The sequence below is a fragment of the Epinephelus moara genome, chromosome 14 (assembly GCF_006386435.1).
Source record: "Epinephelus moara isolate mb chromosome 14, YSFRI_EMoa_1.0, whole genome shotgun sequence".
NCBI classification, from domain to species: Eukaryota; Metazoa; Chordata; class Actinopteri; order Perciformes; family Serranidae; genus Epinephelus; species Epinephelus moara.
In genome coordinates, this window is record NC_065519.1 from 12,543,426 (window position 1) to 12,565,456 (window position 22,031).

The 22,031-nt window shown below is 40.6% G+C and overlaps 1 protein-coding gene and 1 long non-coding RNA gene across 2 annotated transcripts; one reads left to right on the top strand and one right to left on the bottom strand.

Moving 5' to 3' along the window:
• Positions 1–2,468: 2,468 nt before the first annotated feature.
• On the top strand, positions 2,469–10,233 carry nceh1a (neutral cholesterol ester hydrolase 1a). Its single transcript, XM_050062493.1, has 5 exons — positions 2,469–2,903; positions 6,276–6,531; positions 6,715–6,784; positions 7,245–7,416; positions 7,497–10,233. The coding sequence occupies exons 1-5, from the start codon at positions 2,763–2,765 to the stop codon at positions 8,103–8,105; spliced, it is 1,248 nt and encodes a 415-aa protein (XP_049918450.1). The 5' UTR covers positions 2,469–2,762; the 3' UTR covers positions 8,106–10,233.
• LOC126401312 (uncharacterized) lies at positions 2,772–6,358 on the bottom strand. Its single transcript, XR_007571061.1, has 3 exons — positions 6,222–6,358; positions 6,017–6,109; positions 2,772–2,900 (listed from the first exon to the last, which is right to left on the bottom strand). It is a non-coding gene; the product is annotated as an uncharacterized LOC126401312 (long non-coding RNA).
• Positions 10,234–22,031: the final 11,798 nt, after the last annotated feature.

The following is a 22,031-nucleotide window of genomic DNA, read 5'->3' on the forward strand; positions in this document are numbered from 1 at the left end:
GACAGTGACACTGAGACTCTAAGATACTGTACATACCATGTTATTGCAACGTTTGAATTCGGCTGGGGACCTTTGTCGCATGACTCCCTTTCTGCCTCCGAACTTATGTTTCTTGAGTCTCCTCTGGGTTTTGTCAAGACAAGAAGATCAGTTGATATGCCAAATCATTGCTGTAATCACATTAAAAGTGATGCAAACAGCAAATGTTCCACTGTCTCAGTATAAATATTGAACACTAAACCAAACAAGGAAAGAATGACCTTTTATCGGACAGAGAGGTAAGGAGGTGGAGGGATCAATAGCCTGTGAACGATCATGATCAGTCTGATCTCTGGCCAACAATTTGCAACACTAATCTATTCCAGTAAGACTTCAGCCCAGTATCGATGTGTACAATGGGAAAACATGACTTCACCCCCCCCCTCACTGATCTTTACAGTATGAGCTGGAATTATTGATTTATGCTATTCTAAAATGTAACAGCTGAATCTATACTTCACTAATAGACAAGAGGCAATCACATCTATTAATAACTCATATCTGTTTATTCACTAAATACTATAATTGTATTTATTTTTAAGACATTAAATAGGAAACACAGGTTTGTATTATTACATCATCAGGGGCATAGTGCTAATGATGTTTTGCAATAACAGGAAGTTGCCAAATTCAGAGTTGTAGCATGTTCAGTATCTGTTGCATAAGAGTTGGTGTTTTATTTTGCTGACTTGCCAGTTTCTTCATCTCCAACAATCACTGACACATTTGCACCAGACTGACCTGCAGTATCGAGTCCACTCTGCACATCCTGCAGTTCAAGATATTCTGCATTCACCTGTCTCTGCTGCACCGTCACACCAGCCTACACTGTGGGAAGACGTACGGCAGGCGGATAGAGGTGAAATCTTTATTTAACTGCATCTATGTGGTTTAATTAGATTTAAATTAAACTGTAAACAGTCTAATATTGCATCATCTGAGATGATAAATAGAAGGTAAATATTAATCTCTGCCCGTTTTATTTTCTAGAAAAAAAAGTAATTTCAATTGGATTCAATTTACATTTCAAAACAGTAGTAAGAATTTCCTCACCAACTTTCTCGTTTCAGTGATTACATTTTTTTACTCTCCAAAGTATGATGAAACTATAGATAAAACAAGATATGTGTGTGTGTGTGTGTGTGTGTGNTTTCTAGAAAAAAAAGTAATTTCAATTGGATTCAATTTACATTTCAAAACAGTAGTAAGAATTTCCTCACCAACTTTCTTGTTTCAGTGATTACATTTTTTTTACTCTGCAAAGTATGATGAAACTATAGATAAAACAAGATATGTGTGTGTGTGTGTGTGTGTGTGTAATCCTGGCTGCACTCTGTAGCTCTGTTGTGCCTCTCAGTGGTCACATGTATGTAATACAACTGTACCAGCCTGCAGATGGCACAAAAAGAACTTCATTTCCCAGATGCCCTCTCGTTGTGGCCCCACGGCCTTCAAAATAAAAGCGTCAGAAAAAATGTCTCTCAGGATGAGGAAGGCGACAGCCATACCATAATAAAGTGGGGTTTTCTAATTACATGAAAATCTAGCAGTAAATAAACAATTTTTTTTTAATTTAGTTTGGGATTGTTATATACATATGACATATAATACAAATATCTATGGAGCCCAAGCTGATCTTATTAGATTGTACGCTAATAAAAATAAATAGCTAACTAAGTAAATAAGAATAAGCATATCAGGTACAGAGGGCAAATATTTTTAGATTGTTGTCTTTGTGATTGCACAAAAACTAATTTTTATAAAAAGGCTTTTAACTGGAGTGTTTTTTTTGTTTCATGCTTTTATTCATTTGTGTATTCCTAAGATTTTTATTAATTGTGTTATATCTCTGTTTCTGTTTCTTGTCTGCATTGAACTTATTCCATGACTGTTTTAAAAAAATATGGGGTCATTTTATTATTTATCTTGAAGATACAGATATAGAAAGTATTCTGGGTCAGCTGAGTGAATTTGGAGATGACTGATCCTCTGCCAGGAGCAGGATGGAGGCCTTGCATACTTCACTTCATGTTGATTGTATGGAGGGATTCAGTTAGACATTGGTGATTACTAATGTCTAACTGACATTAGTTTCTAAATATGTATGTTATTTATTTAGGTTCGTTTTGACTTCATGATACTCTTTATTTCATTTTATTTTATTTTATGTTATGTCTTGTGTATGTTTTGAAATATGTTTATATTGTTTAAGTTTCTTGAAAATTAATTTAGCATAATAAACAAGATATACAAATTAAAAGACGAAAAATGATAGGCTGATAAAATAGCAGTGGCAAACCTAATTAAACACTGCTCTACAAATAGGTAAATGCAGCTGTAATTATTTTATATTTCATTACTAATTTTGAAAAAAGTAAGTGATTTGATTCATTCATATTGATTTATTATATCTTTTTCTTAAACAGGTCAAATCTGAATCAATTTAGGCCAAATGTTTTTTTTTTATTATATCAATCAATTAATTAGTTAATCAATTTAGTTGCAAGGCAGACTCAGGGTAAAACAGATATCAATAAAGGATTTTATTTTGAAGGTTTCCAGCGGAAGTCGTCCTGCTTATCGGTCCCATAGAGTCCTATCTAGCTTTAACTGTGTAGTCAGTCCCTCAGTGACAGATCAGAGTATCAGGGTTAGTGAGGATCCTCCGGCCTCTGTTAGCTCCTTCATGACTCACTGAGGACACCACAACTGTCAGATCCAACATGAGGCTGCTGCCGGTGGTTGTTACACTGTTACTGACGGTGGCTGTGGCTTATTATGTTTACACCCCGCTGCCTGATGCCATCCAGGAGCCGTGGAAGCTGATGATGCTGGATGCTGCGTTCAGGACCACCATGCACCTGGTGAGAGAGCAGATGTTTCCATCATTGAGCTGTGGGTAGTGAGCTGTTATTGTGATGTCACCTGCACAGATAAGAACTAATAATGTAATTAACAAAGATGAGCTGCATGTGCTGCATGTTTTACATAAATAAAACCCACTGTTTTAAGAAGTAGCATTGAGAAAAGACACCTACAACACAGCTACACACTTAGCCTGTGCAGACTTTGACCCTACCTACTTAAACCATGAGCTGAATGTATATTTATTTCTATTAAACACACATTCGAGAACATAAAAGCCCTTGTAATGCATGCATGCATACTCTAAAATATGATACAATATTACCATTATCAGAATAAATGTAATAAATGTAGAAAATAAAATAAAATATGGGGGTTATATATGTAAAAAAAATATCTGGAAATAAACAGTCAAACACTTGAAATTAATGAGAAACAATACAAAAACCATAAAGAAGATGAATTAATTGATATCGACCCTGAAATGCTCAACTGTAGCTCAGTCTTGCATAATCTGTATCTTGCAACGTGTATACATTTGAAGTGATATATTCTCAGACTCTAAAATCAAATATCTGAGGCCCGCCATGTCCGGAAACACCTCACCATCATGTGCTGTTATGGATATAACACACAGAGCTTCTCTTCACTAGAAAATCTTTCATGCTTTCATGCTTGAGTCAAATGTACAGACTTTGTGAAAGAGCTTTTTCAGTTACGTTTCGTAACCGTCTCGCTGTCTGTCACATTGCTAATCTGTTGCAAAGCAGCCATCAAGGATTATCTGGGCTTGTGTGAGGACAGTAAACTCTTAACCCTCACCTCTGCTCCACATGTTGGAATTGGCAGTGTAGGTGAGGAGGGCTGATAAGAGTTATTGCCACAATGGCTGAGGGAGGTTGCAGATTAATGTTTTACCTACTTATGAGTTTTTTGCTTCGAAGCAGATAATACTCTTTGTGTATGTAATCTAGTATTTTATTGTATCTCAGATGTGTTCTTTTATAACATTATAAACAGTCCGCAGCATCTATACTGAGTGTCATGTGCTGTAGAAGCTAAAATGGTTTTAAACTATACTAAACTAAACTGCTCTTCTTCTCTTTTCTGCAGCTGATGTTGTGTTCACATATTATAAATATACCACAAATTGTTTTCTCAGACTTACCAGTGCAGAGTATAGCTGGGAGATTTGGACAGAAATTCATATCTCTGTAATTACAGGCTGAATGGCGATACATAACATATATATTTCGGTATTTTCTACGAAATGGGTGACATGTTTTCAGCTGCAGGTTTAAATGTTAGAAGCACATGACACAAAACTATAACATGAGTATAAAGGTATCAAGTAGATCTAAATCCATTGTAATTTGGAACAATTAAAAATCTTAGTGGGGTAGTTGCAAAGTTGTTTTCCATCTGTTGGCCTTTCAAATGAATCTAGTGTTGGAAAATGATTTAAATCTTTTCGTTTATTTAGGTTATTAATCGTATTTATGCACAGAGCATCAACAGAGAGGCCGAGGGAGGGAAGGAGACAGAGACACTTTGTCCACGTTATATAGGTCTTGTTTGTGAAACATCTGTGTTGTCGCTGCATTTTTAAAACACATCTGTCGCCTGCATCCAGGCGCCGTCTCCATGTCACAAAGTAGATTACAACTAGCAAGAAAAACAGCGACGCACTACAATTCACCTCACACACAAAACTAGCAATCAAAACCTGACACAGTCAAGCAGCTTTGTTTCCCACACATGCAGCGCAGCGCAGCGCTGTACTGCATGTGTGCTACTGTGGTATTTTCATTCATCTCACAGACTGATTTAACGTAGCACCTGCAACATATAGACCGATGTCACACTGTAGACTAATTAACAGACAGATTAAACACTAGTATGTGTTACATTACACAACTTCACCCTGTATCGATATTAACAGTGTTGTCTAAATATTTATATCTTGCTTGAAAATATATTGATATATTGTACAAAGTCATCATATCGCCCAGCTCTAGTGCAAAGTATATTTTTTATCGTAGATTACAATACACAATGGGTCCCTCCTATGGAAGCCCCTTTAAAATACATCCAAAGAAGGGATGTATTAATATCATATGATACCAAGGCTATTCACAAGAGGCTGAGACATGCTCTTTGATCCTATGGGAGCTGCTATGACACATGGGCAGTGTAACTGAAGCGATATTGGAGGGTTACAGCAGATGTTGCTACAAGTAAAGGGACTGTGTCCGCCCAGGTGCTATTTTTGCCCCGTTGGGTATGTTCAGCCTGACAGAACTTTTTGGATACGCTTGGATGGCGGCCGATATGCAATTAAATGTTTTCATACAGAAAGCATCTGTTTTTGGTTTTTAGTAAGGATCTTCTTTTAATAAATGGAGAATCAACACATTCTCACATATTGATGTTTGGTCATGGAATTTCCATGTCTAGAAGCGACATGCAAGGTACCCTGGGTGCTTTGGTTGATGACGTTCTGGGACACCGTGTCAAGTTCCGCCTGTTACATGCATTGTCTTCTTTCAAAACACACTTCTGTCTTCACAGGAATTGACCTTTTTCCCTCCAACAACAAATGCACTTGGTTGGGTTTAGGAAAAAAGAACAGGGTTTGGCTTTACAATCTTACAGAACGTGAACGCCACTCTCTCGGGTGAAGTTTGGAGTTTGTTGGACACATCCACCAACCCTTCCGCTCTCCCTACACAGACGTTTGCCGCCTTAGCTTTTGTTCTTGTCCCGCTGCATTTCTCCCTGATGTCACTGAGCGCCGTTAGACTAAATCACGACCAGCTGCGCATCAAGCTGACGTTAAAGGATGGCTTTTTTCATCAGTGTCTGACGCTGCAAGTCACTGCCCAAGCGGCAGATTTCGATGACTTCGGAGTGAGACAAGGTTGGAACGGTCAGGTGCAAGGCAGCAGGAAAAGGAATGCAGACAGTCCAGGCCAACAGGAACAGTTAATGATATACTGAAGACACGAGGATACATAAGCTCATGGGCAGGCAGGTAGAGATAGGGGTTCAGGAACAGATACAGTTTCAGGTTCAGGTTCAGGTTCAGAAATTCAAAAGTAAAATAGCCTACCTTGCTACATTGGTGTTGCTGACATTGCTGAGCCTACACTGTGCCAGGCAGCTGTGTCTGCTGTCCTTGGTTGACCCTGACTGTTGAGACAGTCTGTGGAGAGGAGGGCAGACAGTGCAGAAGGACAGAGGTGACTGGGTGAGACAGTTGTGTCTCAAGACCCTGCCAAGAGATGAATAAATGTTGTCTTTTCCTAAATTCCTACCTGCTTTTTTTACTCTTCGCCTAAATGTGTCTTGAATCTCTTCTCTGTCTTCAGAGCCGTTTGCAGGCTTGGCTGGGCTCTGACCATTACATCATATCAGTGAGGCAGTCCACAGAAGGTTTCGATGGCCTGATGGTTGGGCTGCGTGGTTCTGAGTCCAGCGGAGGGGTCATGCTCGGAGTGAAAGTCAGCGACATGACTTTCGCTGGTGTCCCAGTCCGAGTGTACGAGCCCCCGGCTGGAGGGGAGGGTCATCTGAGGAGAGGGTTGTTGTTTTTCCACGGAGGAGGCTGGGCGCTTGGTAGTGGCAGTAAGTACGACCATTCTTGCTGTCTTAAAAAACAGGAAAGTAAATGATCAAAATTTGAATCCATAAAAGTCAAAGTAACACAGGGTTAAGAAATTGACATACAAATGATCATCTGGGGGGGTGAAGTATTCCTTTACCTTTTTCACACTCCTTCATCTCTCTCTCTTTCTCTCATGTCCTCAGAGAAGGGGGCATATGATAGCCTCAACCGGATGTTGTCCGACGAGCTCAACACCGTTGTGGTCTCCGTTGAGTAAGTGTGCAACAACCTGTTTCAACATGTAGTAACTGAAACCAACTGCTGGTACAGATCTACACAACAGACTGCATGATAAAGATGGACGATGTGATAGCTCCCCGAAAGTGAAGGCAAAACGGTAAAAAAAGGCTGGCTGTAGTGTAGATCATAAACCCCGCCTTCTTCATGTTAGCGGATGTGACATGGGCCAAACTAAAAGATCAAAGCACATATCAGATTTTTCCCAAAGACGGCTTCTGTCAGTTAAGGTAGTTCTTAACAAGCTTGTGTTTGTTTTTCCGATAAGTTTAGCTATAACTAGTAATTTGATAGCTATAAAAAGGGGTTCAATGTCATGATTGACAACTGTGTGTGCCAGTCAGTGTGTTTGCAGGGCCCTGCTTGCAATTGACCCCCTGCTAACTAGTTTTGCGAGCCTCCATTAAATTCTAATTTGCAACCAATGTCTACGCAGGTATCGTCTGTATCCAGAGGTGCATTTTCCAGAGCCGTATTTAGACTGCCTCGCTGCCGCCAAGCACTTCTTATCCCCAAAGGTTCAGGCCAAGTATGCGATCGACCCCGAACGTGTGGCCGTGGCAGGTGACAGTGCTGGGGGAAACCTGGCTGCTGCGGTCGCTCAAGAGGTACATACCAGTGTGTGTAATAATGTACTGTAAATATAAATCAAGACATCGAGGCCTTATATGTTTCTATATTTTCCCAGATTTCCTTAGATGACACTATGAGTGGGAAATTCAGCGTCCAGGCATTGATCTACCCAGTGCTCCAGACTCTGGACTTCAACACACCCTCCTACCTGCAGAACCAACATGTGCCCATCCTCTACCGGTCCGTCATGGTCAACTTCTGGCTGCAGTACCTCGGCGCTGACCTCTCTCTGCAGTCCCAGTGGCTGGCAAACAACCACAGCTCAAACATCACCCCAGAGCTGAGGGCGCGGGTGGACTGGACCGCCCTCCTGCTCCCGAAACACAAGAAGAACTACAAGCCTCTGATAGTGGAGAAAAGTTCACAGGGGGCAGTGAAGGAGGTGCCGGGGATGCTGGATGTGAGGGCGGCGCCGCTGTTGGCAGGACCTGAGGTTTTGGCGAAATGCCCCCGAGCTTACATCCTAACATGCGAGTATGACGTGTTGAGGGATGATGGCCTGATGTACGCGCGGAGGTTACAGGACGCAGGTGTCACAGTTACCGTCGACCACTATGAGGAAGGCTTCCACGGATGTTTAACCTTTGTAAAATGGCCTTTTGAATTTGATGTAGGGAAGAGAGCACTTAGAGGTTACCTCAACTGGCTGCAGAACAACTTGTAAGAGTGTGTATGTGTGTGTGCAAGTGTGTGACGGTGTCTTTATGGATGCATGTGTGTGTGTGTCTCAGTGATACAAATGCAGTGATCATTGCTTCATGAATCACAGACTTGCCAAGGGCTGATACATCTGCTCTTTGTTTAAAAATCAAAGCTCAGGGGCCTCATGTACCTGCGTAACATTTAAGGTCTATTAACACTGTAACATGCTGGTAGTGGAGAGGGCAAATATGTGAACATTACCAACACTGTCACCAGCTAATAAAAATGCCTAATAGATACACAGCCATAAGCTTTCTACTAATGGTTAAACTAATCAGCTGCTTCCACTGAGAGGAACCACATCAGAACACTGATTCTCATCCATACCACAAACATATGAGCAGTGTATTTCACAAGGCTTGTAATTGGTTTTATACTTCACTTTTATTTAAAAGTATAATAAATTAAAACCCCTGATCAGAAGGTCATGTCAGCAGTGGTTTAAACTGTCTGTAGCACTTTCTTTTCCTCAAAAAAACAGTAATTATGTTACTTGGTAAGTTACCTTTTGTCCTGATTCGCAATAAAATTTTAGTTATGTTGCCTTTAGTGACCCCCTGACCTTCTCTGTGGGGTCACCACAAAGTTGTGGTTTTAAATGAAATGTATTTCCAGTTAAGGGGTGGACCGTCATTTTGGTAATACCTTAAGACAGCGGTTCCCAACTTATTTAGCCATGGGGTCCAGATTTCTTCTTAGTCATTGGTTCAAGGTCCATTCAGTGTCATACTTGCGTTTGGCCATGTCGTTAAGCTAGTTTGCTGTCTATCAAGTAGCTGTCTGTTAATCAGTTACTCTGCAACAGGACACAACAATTCACTGTACTTAAAAATAAATTGCGTTTTGCGAGTGAACCTGCGACCCACTTTTGGACCATGACCCACCAGTTGGGAACCACTGCCTTAAAGGGACAGTTCTCACCCAAATCAGAAATACATTTTCCTGTTACCTGTAGTGCTGTTTATCAGTCTAGATTGTTTTGGTGTGAGATGCAGAGTGTTGGCGATATCGGCCGTAGAGATGCCTGCCTATGTAATGGAACTAGATGGTGCTCAAAGCGCAAAAAAAAAAAACAACATTTGAAAAACTCAACAGCAATGTTTCTTTGCAGAAATCATGACCCGGTTACACAAGAGAAACCACAGACCTTGTTGTGAGCAGTTTCATGTAGGAACTATTTTCTTCTCACCAAACTAGACCCGCTAACTATCACTGCGCAGAAGGAAGGGTGCATCTACTGCTAGCTCACCTAGCACTGAATTAGCTAATGTTACAGCTCAGCCAAGGAGGACGCCATCAATGTTAACATCTTGTGCAGTCACAAGCCTCTCACCAATGAGTTGTTGCATGCTACTACCTTCTGTGTGGTGATACAGTTGGCAACTCACACCAAAACAATCTAGATTGATATATCGCACTGCATATAAAAGGAAAAATATGCATCTTAGATTTTGGGGAGAACTCTCCCTTTAATTTTTCATCCAGTCTGTTACAGTCTGGTTAAAATTATAACTTGTCCAAAACTTGGTTTCAGTCCAAATACCTGCAAAAGTAATGACATTCCCATGAGCCTCAGCTGTACTTTTTATGTTTAGTTGTAATTCTTAAATGTTAGCATGTTAACACGCTAAACCAAGATGAGGATCATCTGCTTAGCATCAGCACTTCCGTATTGTCACTGTGGGAATGTTAGCATGCTGATGTTAGCACTTAGCTCAGTGCAGCCTCACACAGCCACTTGCATAGATATTGACCTTTGTTGTGGTACGAAAGGACAAAGTTCACATCAATGGGACAGATATTTGTAAATTATGTTTTTTAAATGGCGATTTCATGACATGTCTTGTGGGCTTTTGTGTGTTTGCCCCGCCATCTTGTGTTCCCTGTACTACAAGGCGGCGATGTCTTCCTCGACAGACGATGCTTGACAATCATTAAAGAAATGCACTGTTAAGTTGAATTTCATTCCGTTTATTATTGACGTGGTGGACATTCTGCGTGTCCCGATATGCCCTTGGTTTGCTATGGATTTAATGTTTTGTGATTTAAATGTCTGATACTTGTGGAACATGAATAAATCGCTGAAGTTACACGTTCACTTTACAGGAACAATCCAAAGATGTGCAGCATTTGCTTCTACAATGCATGTATTTCAATTGAAGGGCTTTAAACTGTCATTTTTAAACCTAATATTCACTTCTTCTTTTTTTTTACATTCCATGGACACAAGTCTCCTCCCTCTGTGTCTCCACTCTGCCCACTGTTGTGATTTATAAAATAACTAATGAAAGACATCAATAAAAACTGTGAAGTCATACCTATGGAACATAACTTTTCTGTTTATTTACTACTTTCCAGTGAAATGCATCGTCAGCCTGTGGTGTTCAGTATGTGACGTTAATTTGTAACTGGGTGTATTTTTCATGTTTCCCAGAATGCCTGGCGAACATAGTAAAAGTGAGAACGTTGCACCTGTCATGGAGTTAATGTGTCACTGAAGTTAAGTTCAGTTTGATGGTCGATAGTTGGCTTGTTGCACATTTAAGCCGTATGATGGCAACATGAGCAGGTGGACTGATTGATAGATAATATTATTATTTATATTAGAAATAAGTCTGAGCCTGTTGTCAGTGGTGGAGAAAGTATTCAGATCCTTTACTTTAGTAAAAGTACTTATACCTCATTGTAGAAAATGCCCTTACTAGTAAAAGTCTTGTATTGAAAATTTTACACAAGTTTGTAGGCACAATCGGGAAAATTAAGTATTAAAAGTAAAACTACTCATTGCAGAAGATTTAAAATCAATTTAATAAATGACAAAATAATTTTAAAAAAAAAGAAAGCAAAAAGCAGCAAGGTGTCATGTTTGAGAAGCTGGAGCCATGAAATGTTTTTGCATAAAAAATGATTTAATCAACTGACTAATAATTTCAGTGTCACTTGTAAATTTGCATATGGTTTATGAGCAAAAATCTTAATTTGTAAAGTACCTACAAACTAAAGTTATCAAATAATTGTAGTGGAGTAAAACAGACAATATTTCCCTCTGAAATGTAGTGGAGTAGAAGTAGAAATTGGCATGAGACTAAAATACTCAAGTACATTAAAAGTACCTCAAATTTGTACTTAAGCCAGAGGTGTAAATATAGACAGTGCAGGCAGTGTAGTTGCACTGGGGCCCATGAGATGTGGGGCCCGTAGAGACAGTGGGAGTGGGCCCTCCAACAATGTGCTTATTTTCTTTGGTATTTTTTGTTATATAAAGATATGCAGTGATGATTGTTGGGTAATATGTATGTTGATGTTATCTCGTGTCAAGTCAGTGATCATGTGCGAGATGATATGTGCTCGATAGCGTGCACTAGGGCCCATCGGGACTACCTTACGCCACTGACTTAAGTACTGTACTTGTGTAAATGTACTTAATTAATTACATTCCATCACTGTCTGTTGTTCATTACTTTAGTTTATTAGGATCCCCATTAGCTCCTGCACTACAGCAGCTATTCTTCCTGAGGTCCACAACAACTTTACATGTGTGACACATGTAACATATAACACCTAATGAAATAACAGGACCAGATTAAAACATTAAGACAGACATACGAGACAGCTCCTGGTCATACAATAATTAAGATATATGCTTTTTCAAGATTTCATTTCATAAGTAACCACCAGTTTGGGGCTAAATTTTATTCTGATTTCCTGATGATGCTCCATTATTGTAATATTAGAAGAGGAAGTATTTGCATAATACTATACATTCACATTTGTATGTTTCTATACATGCATTACATGTGCATCAAAAGAATAGTTCCCAGGAAAAACAAGATTTTTACCATGCATGAATCATATTATACAGGTCACCTTTTCTTGTAGTCTGGTTCAGAAAACATGGAAATATAATTGGCATACTAACAGAAAATCTTTTCTGACTAAATGTCCCTGCACTTTAGTCACTCTGCAGCTGCTGTTAAACATTTACCACAACTCCTACGTTTGTATAAAAAGCGCCAAAGTTAAAATTTTAACAAAGTTCAAACAGACTGAAATAAACAACAAACTGCCACACATCTCAATTAAACATATCAATTTATACTACTCATTGTCTCCAAGGCCTCCATGCATTCATTAAATGTATTGTCCAGTTACATAGTTATCATTTTCCACCTTAAGCTTATGTATAAACACACACCCAACTAATCTGTGGGTGCTGTCCAACTATTAAAATGATGAAAAGTTTTAAAAAGTTATTTTTCTGCCAATAATAAATACATTCACCAATACGACGCCCACACACAGGGGAAAAGTTCCCTTCAGGTCAAACTATAACACACACACTCACTGATGAAACACACCAGGAAGACATAAATAACAGTGTGGTTTTGGTGACACGGCTGCTGAATAGATCATTCATGTTGCATGTGTACTCTACATCGCTATTATTACTAGAGAATGCATAGACCCCTCAAGGCTCTCACACCTGCACCAGCTCTCAGTGATCTTCAAGATCAGACAAGCTTTTGTTTCTCACCTCAGATGAGAGTGTATTTCTGGGTCACCAAATCCAGCAGCGCCAATTATCAATGCAACACCCCCCTCTAGTGGACAGAGAGCAACATGAACCCTCTGTGGTCTTCATCTAATACACATTTGGTAATCACTGGGCGAACTGGGTACATTTACTCAAGTGCTGTGCTTAGGTACAACTTAGAGGTATTTGTAGTTCGCTTTAATATTTCCAGTTTAAGCTATTTTATATTTCCATAGGCAAATAATGTACATTTAACTATAATGATGTGTCGTATTTTAAAAGTTATAGTAAACTACCGAATGTTATGTTAAGTGGTTAAAATGAGTCACTTCTCAACCAGCTATAACAATTAAAGGCTACTTACACAGGCATGTATTAGTAACAATAACCCAATAATAAAACATCCATCCATCCATTTTCATCCGCTTATCTGGGGGCAGGGTCTTGGGGGCAGCAGGCCAAGCAAAGCACCCCAGACGTCCCTCTCCCCAGCAACACTTTCCAGCTCCTCCCGGGGGACCCTAAGGTGTTCCCAGGCCAGATGAGATATGTAATCCCTCAAGTGTGTTCTGGGTCTGCCCTGGGGCCTCCTGTCAGTAGAATGCGCCCAGAACACCTCTAATGGGAGGCGCCCAGGAGGCATCCTGATCAGATGCCCAAACCACCTCAACTGACCCCTTTCGACAGAAAGGAGCAGGGGCTCTACTCCGAGCTCCCTCCAGATGTTTGAGCTCCTTACCCTATCTCTAAGGCTGAGCCCAGCCACCCCACGGAGGAAACTGATATTGGCTGCTTGTATCCGCGATCTTGTTCTTTCGGTCACTACCCAGAGCTCATGACCAAAGGTCAAGACATATGATAATAAATTCCTCAAAGGGGCCATTTGTCTGCATGTCAAACATACTTTTTGATACTTTAGAAATTAGCCTATAACCCTTCTATAATTTAAAGTAACATTTTGAATGCATAATTAAGTATTTTTACATTGTTGTATTGATCATTTTACATAGGTAAAGGATCTCAGCTCTGCCTCAAGCTCTGTGGTACATGGTATTACACTTGGAGGACACTGAACACATCATTTTTGATTAATTCATTCCATTTGTCATTCATTTTCTGTAACTGCTTATCTTGTTAGGGGTCACATGGGGGCTGGAGCCTATCGTAGCTGACATAGGGACAGGTGCCAGACTATCACAGGGCTGACACATAGAGACAGACAACCATTCAGACTAACATTCACACCTACGGACAATTTAGGGTCACCAATTAACCTGCATGTCTTTGGACTGTGGGAGGAAGCCGGAGTACCTGGAGAAAACCCACGCTGACATGGGGAGAACATGCAAACTCCTCATGGAAGGGCTCCCCCACCCTGGGTTGGAACCAGGCACCCTCTTGCTGTGAGGTGGTAATGCCAACCACTGCACCACCGTGCCGCCCATCAATTTTAATACCTAAATTTGATTTGATTTAATATTATTCAAACAGGAAATTTGGCCCACAAATATATATCTAGATGATAGAAATTAAGGATTGAGAGTTACATATTAACCTGTATTGGCTATGTTTCTATGCTCCCACATTCACATGCAGTTGTTTCCTGCACAACTGGAAACACCCTTCCACTGACACAGTGACTATGTCACCGGCAACTGCCTACAGGCATTGTGCTGCTGTAGCAGTTTCAGGCACCAGTCTTTGTTTTAGAAATGAGACAATGAGCAGCTGTAATGCTCAGGCGGGAGTTTAGGGAGATTCCATGACTTTACCGAGAGGAACGTTGGGAGGAGAAGCCTCAGGGGAGGGAACAGGGGAGTGGAGGACAGAGGAGGGTGGATGGTGCGCGAGCCGTCCTTTAAATCCATTAGTATGTTTTCTGGGTGTCTTTTTCTTTAAAGCTCTTTACTTCAGAGGGGAAACTGCTTTTATTTCCAGAGAAGCAGCAGCTCTCCTTCTGCTTTCCTGTTTCCAATAGCACACGTAACTGATTTCAGATTTAGGGTTTGGAAAAGAAATTCATCAGAGTCACTGAGGAGAAGAATTTCACATTCTGGCGTTTCTCACAGCGAGACACACGTTTTTGATGATTTTGGTGTTGACCTAAATTTGCTCCATTTTTTCCATGGTTTTAAAGCTGTACTTGGTTACTTTGATAGAAAAAAATAATTACTTTTGTCATATTTGCTGGAACTGGCACAACATTCACAGAGCACCAAGTGAGACAGATAATCTGTGGAAATAATCATGCACCACTTCTAACGGCCCGACTGCATGTGAACAAAAACAACCAACAGGAGCCAAGGAGTCTCTAATGCCGCTGTCGAACATGTCAATCACAGCTCGTAAATTGCATTCAAAATAGGCAGCTGATCAAATATGAATCAAGACACTGTAACTGCATTGCTAGTTACCGTTTAACTGTAAAATGAGAACGTTGTCACAGTCAGTAGGCGGTTCTTGGTACCTTAGCCGACTGTAGCCAACATGGCAGTCAGGTAACAAACTCTCATTTTACAGCTAAACAGTACACTGAAATATGTTTCTGAAAACATCTGAGACAGTTTGAATGAACAGTCATCGACATGAACAGCTGTGTTAGAGACTCCTCAGCTCTGATTGGTTGTCTTTGGTGCACCACGGTAGATTCTAGCAAATGCCATCAGGAGCAGTACAAAGGAGGAGGAACATGATTATTTCTCAGACTGTCTTATGTACATCTTTTAGAATATAGTGACAGTTTCAGTGAAGTTATTTCCATAAAAGTTACCGACTGTAGCTTAATGTTACAACCCTTCACATTTTCAGGAATAGCAACAGCTTTTCAATGTATTTACAGTTTGTAATTACCTTTCAGAATATTAGCTTTCATGGTTAGTGGCGGAGTCCGCCATCCCAATGCTCGATTCAAAATGCCTTCACACCAAGGGGTTATCTCTGGGTCTGAAAAGTGAAGCCAATGCAGGAGTGCCTTTCGCCAGCAAGAGTTGACACTGGTTTTAAATAGCAGCCAGACTGTGAAAGAGTCTGAGAAAAAAATTGCCCTACTTCTCACTTGATTTATAGAGTTCCCCAGGAATGAGTGCTAAAATCCGGAAATGAGCTTGCATTTTAGCACTACCGGTTCTCTCGTCTCAAAGTCAGTGGGTTTTATGAATAGATTTCTGGTAAGATGTCTGAAATAAGGCCTATGGCTAACACAAGAGACTTTCACATTTTGTTCTATGACATGAAATATGTCAGTGAATACCCCGCTCATGAACTTTAAAGCTCCTATGTGTCTTAACAAAGGCAATTGCTAACAAATGGCTAAATGAGACGACATAACTTCATCACGCCGTACAGGGCTTTACAGCCTTGCTGTGGTAGGGACCATAGTGTAGTTTGTTTACAGCCTAATGTTAGCTTTTTATCCATTTAGGCCTTGATAAAAATCATACAGGTGGTGTTAATTTGTGAAGATTATCTTGCTGAAAAAAACGTGTAAGTATCAAATGTTTGCCACAGAGTTTATTTTCTGCAAAAGCAAAAAATTACCGTTGACTTACGGACGAAGGAACCAGGGCGATGCTAACTTCCGCTTTGCTCTACACAAAATCCTCATCTCTGGAGCACTCTGTTACCTCTGTAGACATTTTCCTAATGAGTTTATGGTCTCAGTCACTAGTTACAAATCTTCTTCAATACAGCATGATGCTCATTTTCAATGTGTTTTCTTGCTGTGGCCTTTCTAAACAGGATCAGACGTGTAAGTTACGATAGTCTGTTATGATCAAAGAGTTGATGGTAAGCAGACACCATTAGCAAGCTAATCGTTGGCGCACTAACTTACTGAAAAGTTGTCTACTCCCACATTAAATTAAATTACATAGGCACATCTCCACAAGTATTAACCAAGAAAAATAGGCCAAATCTATAAATGTTTTCTTTCTCAAAGTCTGACTGACACACCCAGATAATGCGACTGGGAGTCGAATTACTCCTGCATGGATATAGTCAATGGGACCAAAACTGGCCGAGATGCTCTGCACATGGTCCACAATTTCTGCCCCCGGGCTTTGACCTGGCACGTGAATAGCATTAACAGAAGATGCTGGTAACAACATGGCAACATGGTATTTTTGGATGGAGGAAATGTACAGAGCTGTAAAAAGTTGTCCACGATGGTACCAGTTTGCCGCTAGCTAACCGTAGCAACTTGATTGTTTGGTCTGTGACGTAACAAGTAAAACGGAAAAAGGTCCAGTACTAACAAGGTGAAAAAAGGCGTATCACCACCTACTGTAGTGAAGTCAGACATACTTGGGTCAATAAATTGATTCCCCTCCCATGATTGTACACTGGGTCCAAGTGTAACCATTGCTTCACTTAACTGTGCATGTAAACGTACTGAATATGGCATCTGCACATATATGTCTTTAGTAGTCATCATCCTTTCGGCAAGAAGGCAAATAAGCATATCTCCCAAAATATTGTTCTCTTACCTTTAGGCTTTGAAACACCAGAGGGTTACAGCCAGTCAGGACCTGCTGTGTGTAGACATGTGAGACAGAGGTCAAAGGTCACCTGCTGATTGGACCTGAGGAAGAAATAACAATAACATGATAAGAAAAAGGTTTAAAAATAGTTTTTAAATGACTCATTTCTGCACTAATTCCACACACACACACCATCTCTCTGTGTCTGCCATGGGACTGTAGAGACAGGCATGTCTCTCAGGGTGTCATCTTCCCTGCCCGAGGCCAGACAGTCTTCAGATATCAACTCAACGTCTCTCTGACAAGCCTGGGAATTAACACACCTACGGAAACACAGGAATTTCTTTCACATTCTCAGATTTTAATCAGTCAACGGAAACAAACTAAGTAGCTCCTTTTCCTCTGCCGCTGTTTTTACACTGCTGCCATTTTAAGTTAAATCTGGGAACATTTCTGCAGCGTGTGCGCCAGTGCGAACGTGTTACACATGCTTGAACATAGGTCCTGATTGTTGGGAGGGTCATGCACGTCTAAGATCTGTGAACTCCGTCGGCTCCTCTGTCACTTCCTCACTCTGACAATGGAGTCAGGGTGAGAGGTGAAGGAATGAAAGTAAAGGAACCACCAGGAATCATTCAAGGTTAAACTCAGCAGATTGAATGACTCCCCTGGGATGAATGCTACTTCGGGCTGCACACAAGCACATACAATGGCAGGTCATTTGGCACTAATCAACAAGCACGCTCTCAGATCACTTCACAATAGCCGGAAAGAGAAGAAAAAAGATGCTGATTATCTGCTACCTGCACTGCACTCTGGGGCTTTTGGTCACATGACAACATGACATTGTTTTATCTTATTTAGAAACACACACTCAGAGACTGAGAGGAATTTCAATCTGCTGGAGTCAGGAGGAGAAAACAGACATTAGGAGTGATTGTTTCTTGTTCATTAATTAAGTTTTATCTGCAGCTATAAAACTATTAAACACAAAGAGAACGAGACAGCATCATGCTGACAAAGTTGTGAAAATAAAAAGTCAAACAAAGAGAATTAAATTACTCACACAAGGCCAAATATCTTAATAAAGCACATTAGATTTAACCGCTGATTGTTTCCAGAGCCTCCACGCTCACCCTAAATGCCTTATTCGAACAACATGGTCGCCTTATGCTGCCCTCAGCGACTCCAGATTTGAAGACTGGAAATCGTAAAAACCAATTTGTAAGGCATTGCAGCCTGCTGGCGGGAAGTAATGCGTAAATGAATCTATGTTGCAAATTCAGGCAGATGTTGGGACATCGGGATGAAGGTGAGCGAAGATACTATGAAAGGAGTAAACAATGTCAAATGCTGAGAAACTGCTGTTTTCTTCTAGGAATCTGATGCACAAATCTTGCATTAAAACACCAGGAGAAAAAGTTCTGATCAAAAGTTTTTCTATTTGTGTAAAGCTCCTCACAATGTGTTTGATGACTTTCTGTTTGGATATTAGACATTTTAATTTCGAAAGATGTGACTGTTTTATAGGCCTGTGACATAAAATCTTACTTTTATAATTTGATATGTTAATGGAATGAATTTTAAACCTCAACTTTTAAGCAAACAGGGACCAAATGTCCCTTAAGTGTTCTGGAAAAAATGGAAATTTGATCACATTTAACTCCAGGAAAACTGGGAAACAACTGATATGGATGGATGGAGGATATGTGTGATTTACTTCAATGCTAGGGCAGTAAATAAATGGACCTTGAAGTAAACTTGTTTGTTAAAAAATGATGTTATTTACTAGTTTTAAATCTCGTCAATGGTATGTGTTTAAAAATAGAATAAAGTATTGCAAGATGCATTTAAAGGTCAAAATAATTGGCTCATTTGGATCATAAGGGAGAATGGGATCAGTTGTCACAAGGACTGATTGTCATTGGATCTTGCTCCCTGGGGGGCACTCTTAAAAAATGTTTGGTACTGAAATTATTAGAATTGGGGTCAAAGGTCACCTGCAGGGTCATTTCAGGAGAAATGGTGCATTCCATGTGCACTGGAAAGTTGGAATTTCTGAGTTCCCAAAAGGAAATCTCATCTGGAATGTTCCCTGAAGTCGTAAAGTCAGAGGACTTTTGCATACCAAAAAATCGGTTAGATGGCTGTTATGCATCAAAAGAAATGAAAGCTGCAGTAATATACTATTCATTAGCACTCGGGTCTCACTGAAATGTCTTACACACAGTACAGTCCAACTTGTGTCTGTGGACATGTTGCTACAGTGTTTGTATGTGCACAATATGGCGTAATGCGTTAATATGAACTGGTATTGCCAACAATGACTAACCTGGCTTGAACTGACTTACCTGACTTACTTGACTTAATACCTTTTGCTCTTTGGGGAGCATAGGTCATTCATGAACTTCCTCCAGCTAGTTCGGTGTAGGGCGATCTTCTCTGCTTCCTTCCAGGATGTTCTTGTTTCCTTGAGTTCCGCCTCGACAGACCTTTTCCAGCTGTTTCTTGGTCTTCCTGGCTTTCTTTTCCCTTGTGGGTTCCAGGTTAAGGCCTGTCTGGTCGTGTTGGAGGATGGTTTTCTCAAGGTGTGCCTGATCCAGCCCCATTTCCTGCGTTTGACTTGGGTTTAAATTTGTTCTTGTTGTGTGGTTTGCCAGAGCTCTTCGTTTGTGATGGTGTTAGGCCAGTAAATTCCCAGGATGTGTCGTAAGCATCTGTTAATGAATGTTTGGAGCTTGTTTGATGATGCTTTTGTAGTTCTCCATGTTTCTGCCCCATAGAGTAAGACTGGTTTAATGGTGGAGTTGAAGATGCGGAGTTTAGTTTTTGTGGAGATGTGGTTTGTGTTCCATACTGGCTTCAGTATTAAAAAGGCTGTTCTTGCCTTCCCTATCCTTGCTTGTATGTCTTTGTCACTGCCTCCATCCTTCCCGACAACGCTTCCCAGGTATGTATACGTGTCCACCTCTTCTAGTGCCTCTCCATCCAGTTTTATGGCTTGAACTGGTATTGCTAATAAAATCTAGGGAATCAAATCGTGTGTGAAATCATTCCCAGCTCCGACCTCCTACTTAGAGGTAAATGAGAGACATGAGGTTGCGGCATGAGGCATGAGACACTTGACGCTGAGCTGAGGATATTTACTTATTTTCATGTCAGAATGAAAATATTTAGCACTTCTGCATTTCTTTCCTAGGTTTTTACACAATGGCTTTATAATAAAACAGCTTCTACCATTGAAAAATATGAAAGGAGAGCTATAGTTTCATTCTTGGCTAGGCTACAACATTTGGTTGTTGTCTTAGTCGCTAGCAAAAAATCCCAGCTGAGGATGCTTATCACTTTCTCTTCAGGGTGGGTTGTCACATGTATGGTTCTTTGTATTTTTTCTCGTAATGCAACAATAAAAGAATAAAAAAGCACTTATAAGAATGATTTTTCCATTTTACGTTCTCTCAATACCAGAGTTGTGTTAAGGTTGTTGCATTTCCACTGGCCTCCATTTTTTAATTTTCCCCCATTTAAATACAAAAGGGACAACCAACGCCATGGTGACAACCAAACCCACAATGGGGATGGTTATCAAGAATGCAAAAGATGTATTATTATTATTATTTTTTTTTAAAGATATTTTTAAGGGGTTTTTTGCCTTTATTTGATAGGACAGATATAGCACGAAAGGGTGAGAAGGAGGGGTGATGACATGTAGTCAAGGTCTGTGGGTAGGAGTCGAACCCATGGCCGCTGCAGCAACGACACATCCTTCAACATGAGACGGGAGTTCGGGCGCCCCGCACAACATGTATTTGACAGTCCAATATTTTGAACCGAATAAGGCCCCATGTCCATCATAGCATTTTTTCCAGCTGAAAACGGCAGGTGCTCCTCAGGAAATGTCCAGAGCTTTTGAGTGCACATGGGAGGTGTTGTGTGTCTTAAGCTGAGAAACTTTGGTTGCGTCTGGTTGCAATAATTCAGAATATCCGCGCAAGTAAACATGTCAGCACAAGGTAGAGTATGAATTTTGGATGAGGGGAAGGCTGCAGCATGCAGGGAGAGGGGACGGACCCGCCTGTCAGTGTGGATTAATGAGAGAAAACAACATGTATATAACACGTTGGTGAAGTCATCCAAGTTGAAGACGTTTCACCTCTTATCCAAGAAACTTCAGCATTTCTAAATGGACTAGTGCGGAGTTGCAGGCTTTAAACTGTGTGGGTGTGAACCCTTACAGAGTCGTTGAGGTCACATGAGTCATTGACCCACCCAGCCGTCATGTGGGTGTCGTTAGGGTTAGGTGGGTCCAGGTGTGAATGGACCGCATTGTAGGTGGGTGATAGGTGTTGTTGTAGGCCACCTCCTCGGTTTAACACTATATAAAGTATATTAACAGATTTCTCCTCCATTGTTGTTGTTGTTGTTCAGCACATGTATAAGAACGATGTGATGGTTTGTCTTTGCGGTATTTGTCCCTCTTTCAGTGTGATTCAGCTGCCGAAGTGACATTGACAAGCAAAGTTTTTTTTACCTATAGTTGAACATTTTTGGACTCTCTGCACTTGGAAAAAAAAGTCCCACCAGCAGGCCTCAGCGCAGAATTAATCCTCAGCGCCTTGTTGCGCTAACGGTGTTTGTTGCGCAGCCTAAATATGCGTCAGTCTCATTACAAAGCATCACAAAAGTACACTGGCCTCAGAAACTTTAGCCTCCCACCACTCATTGGAAGGGAATCTATTCACGATACAGAGGGATTCAAATGAAGGCAAAAAGTGTGATGGTCGACCCCGTTCTCCCCTACACATCCTCTAAACTCAAAGTTCCCACGATTCCAACGGCACCTGAAAGCCTCACAAGGTTTGCATGTGCAGCATTG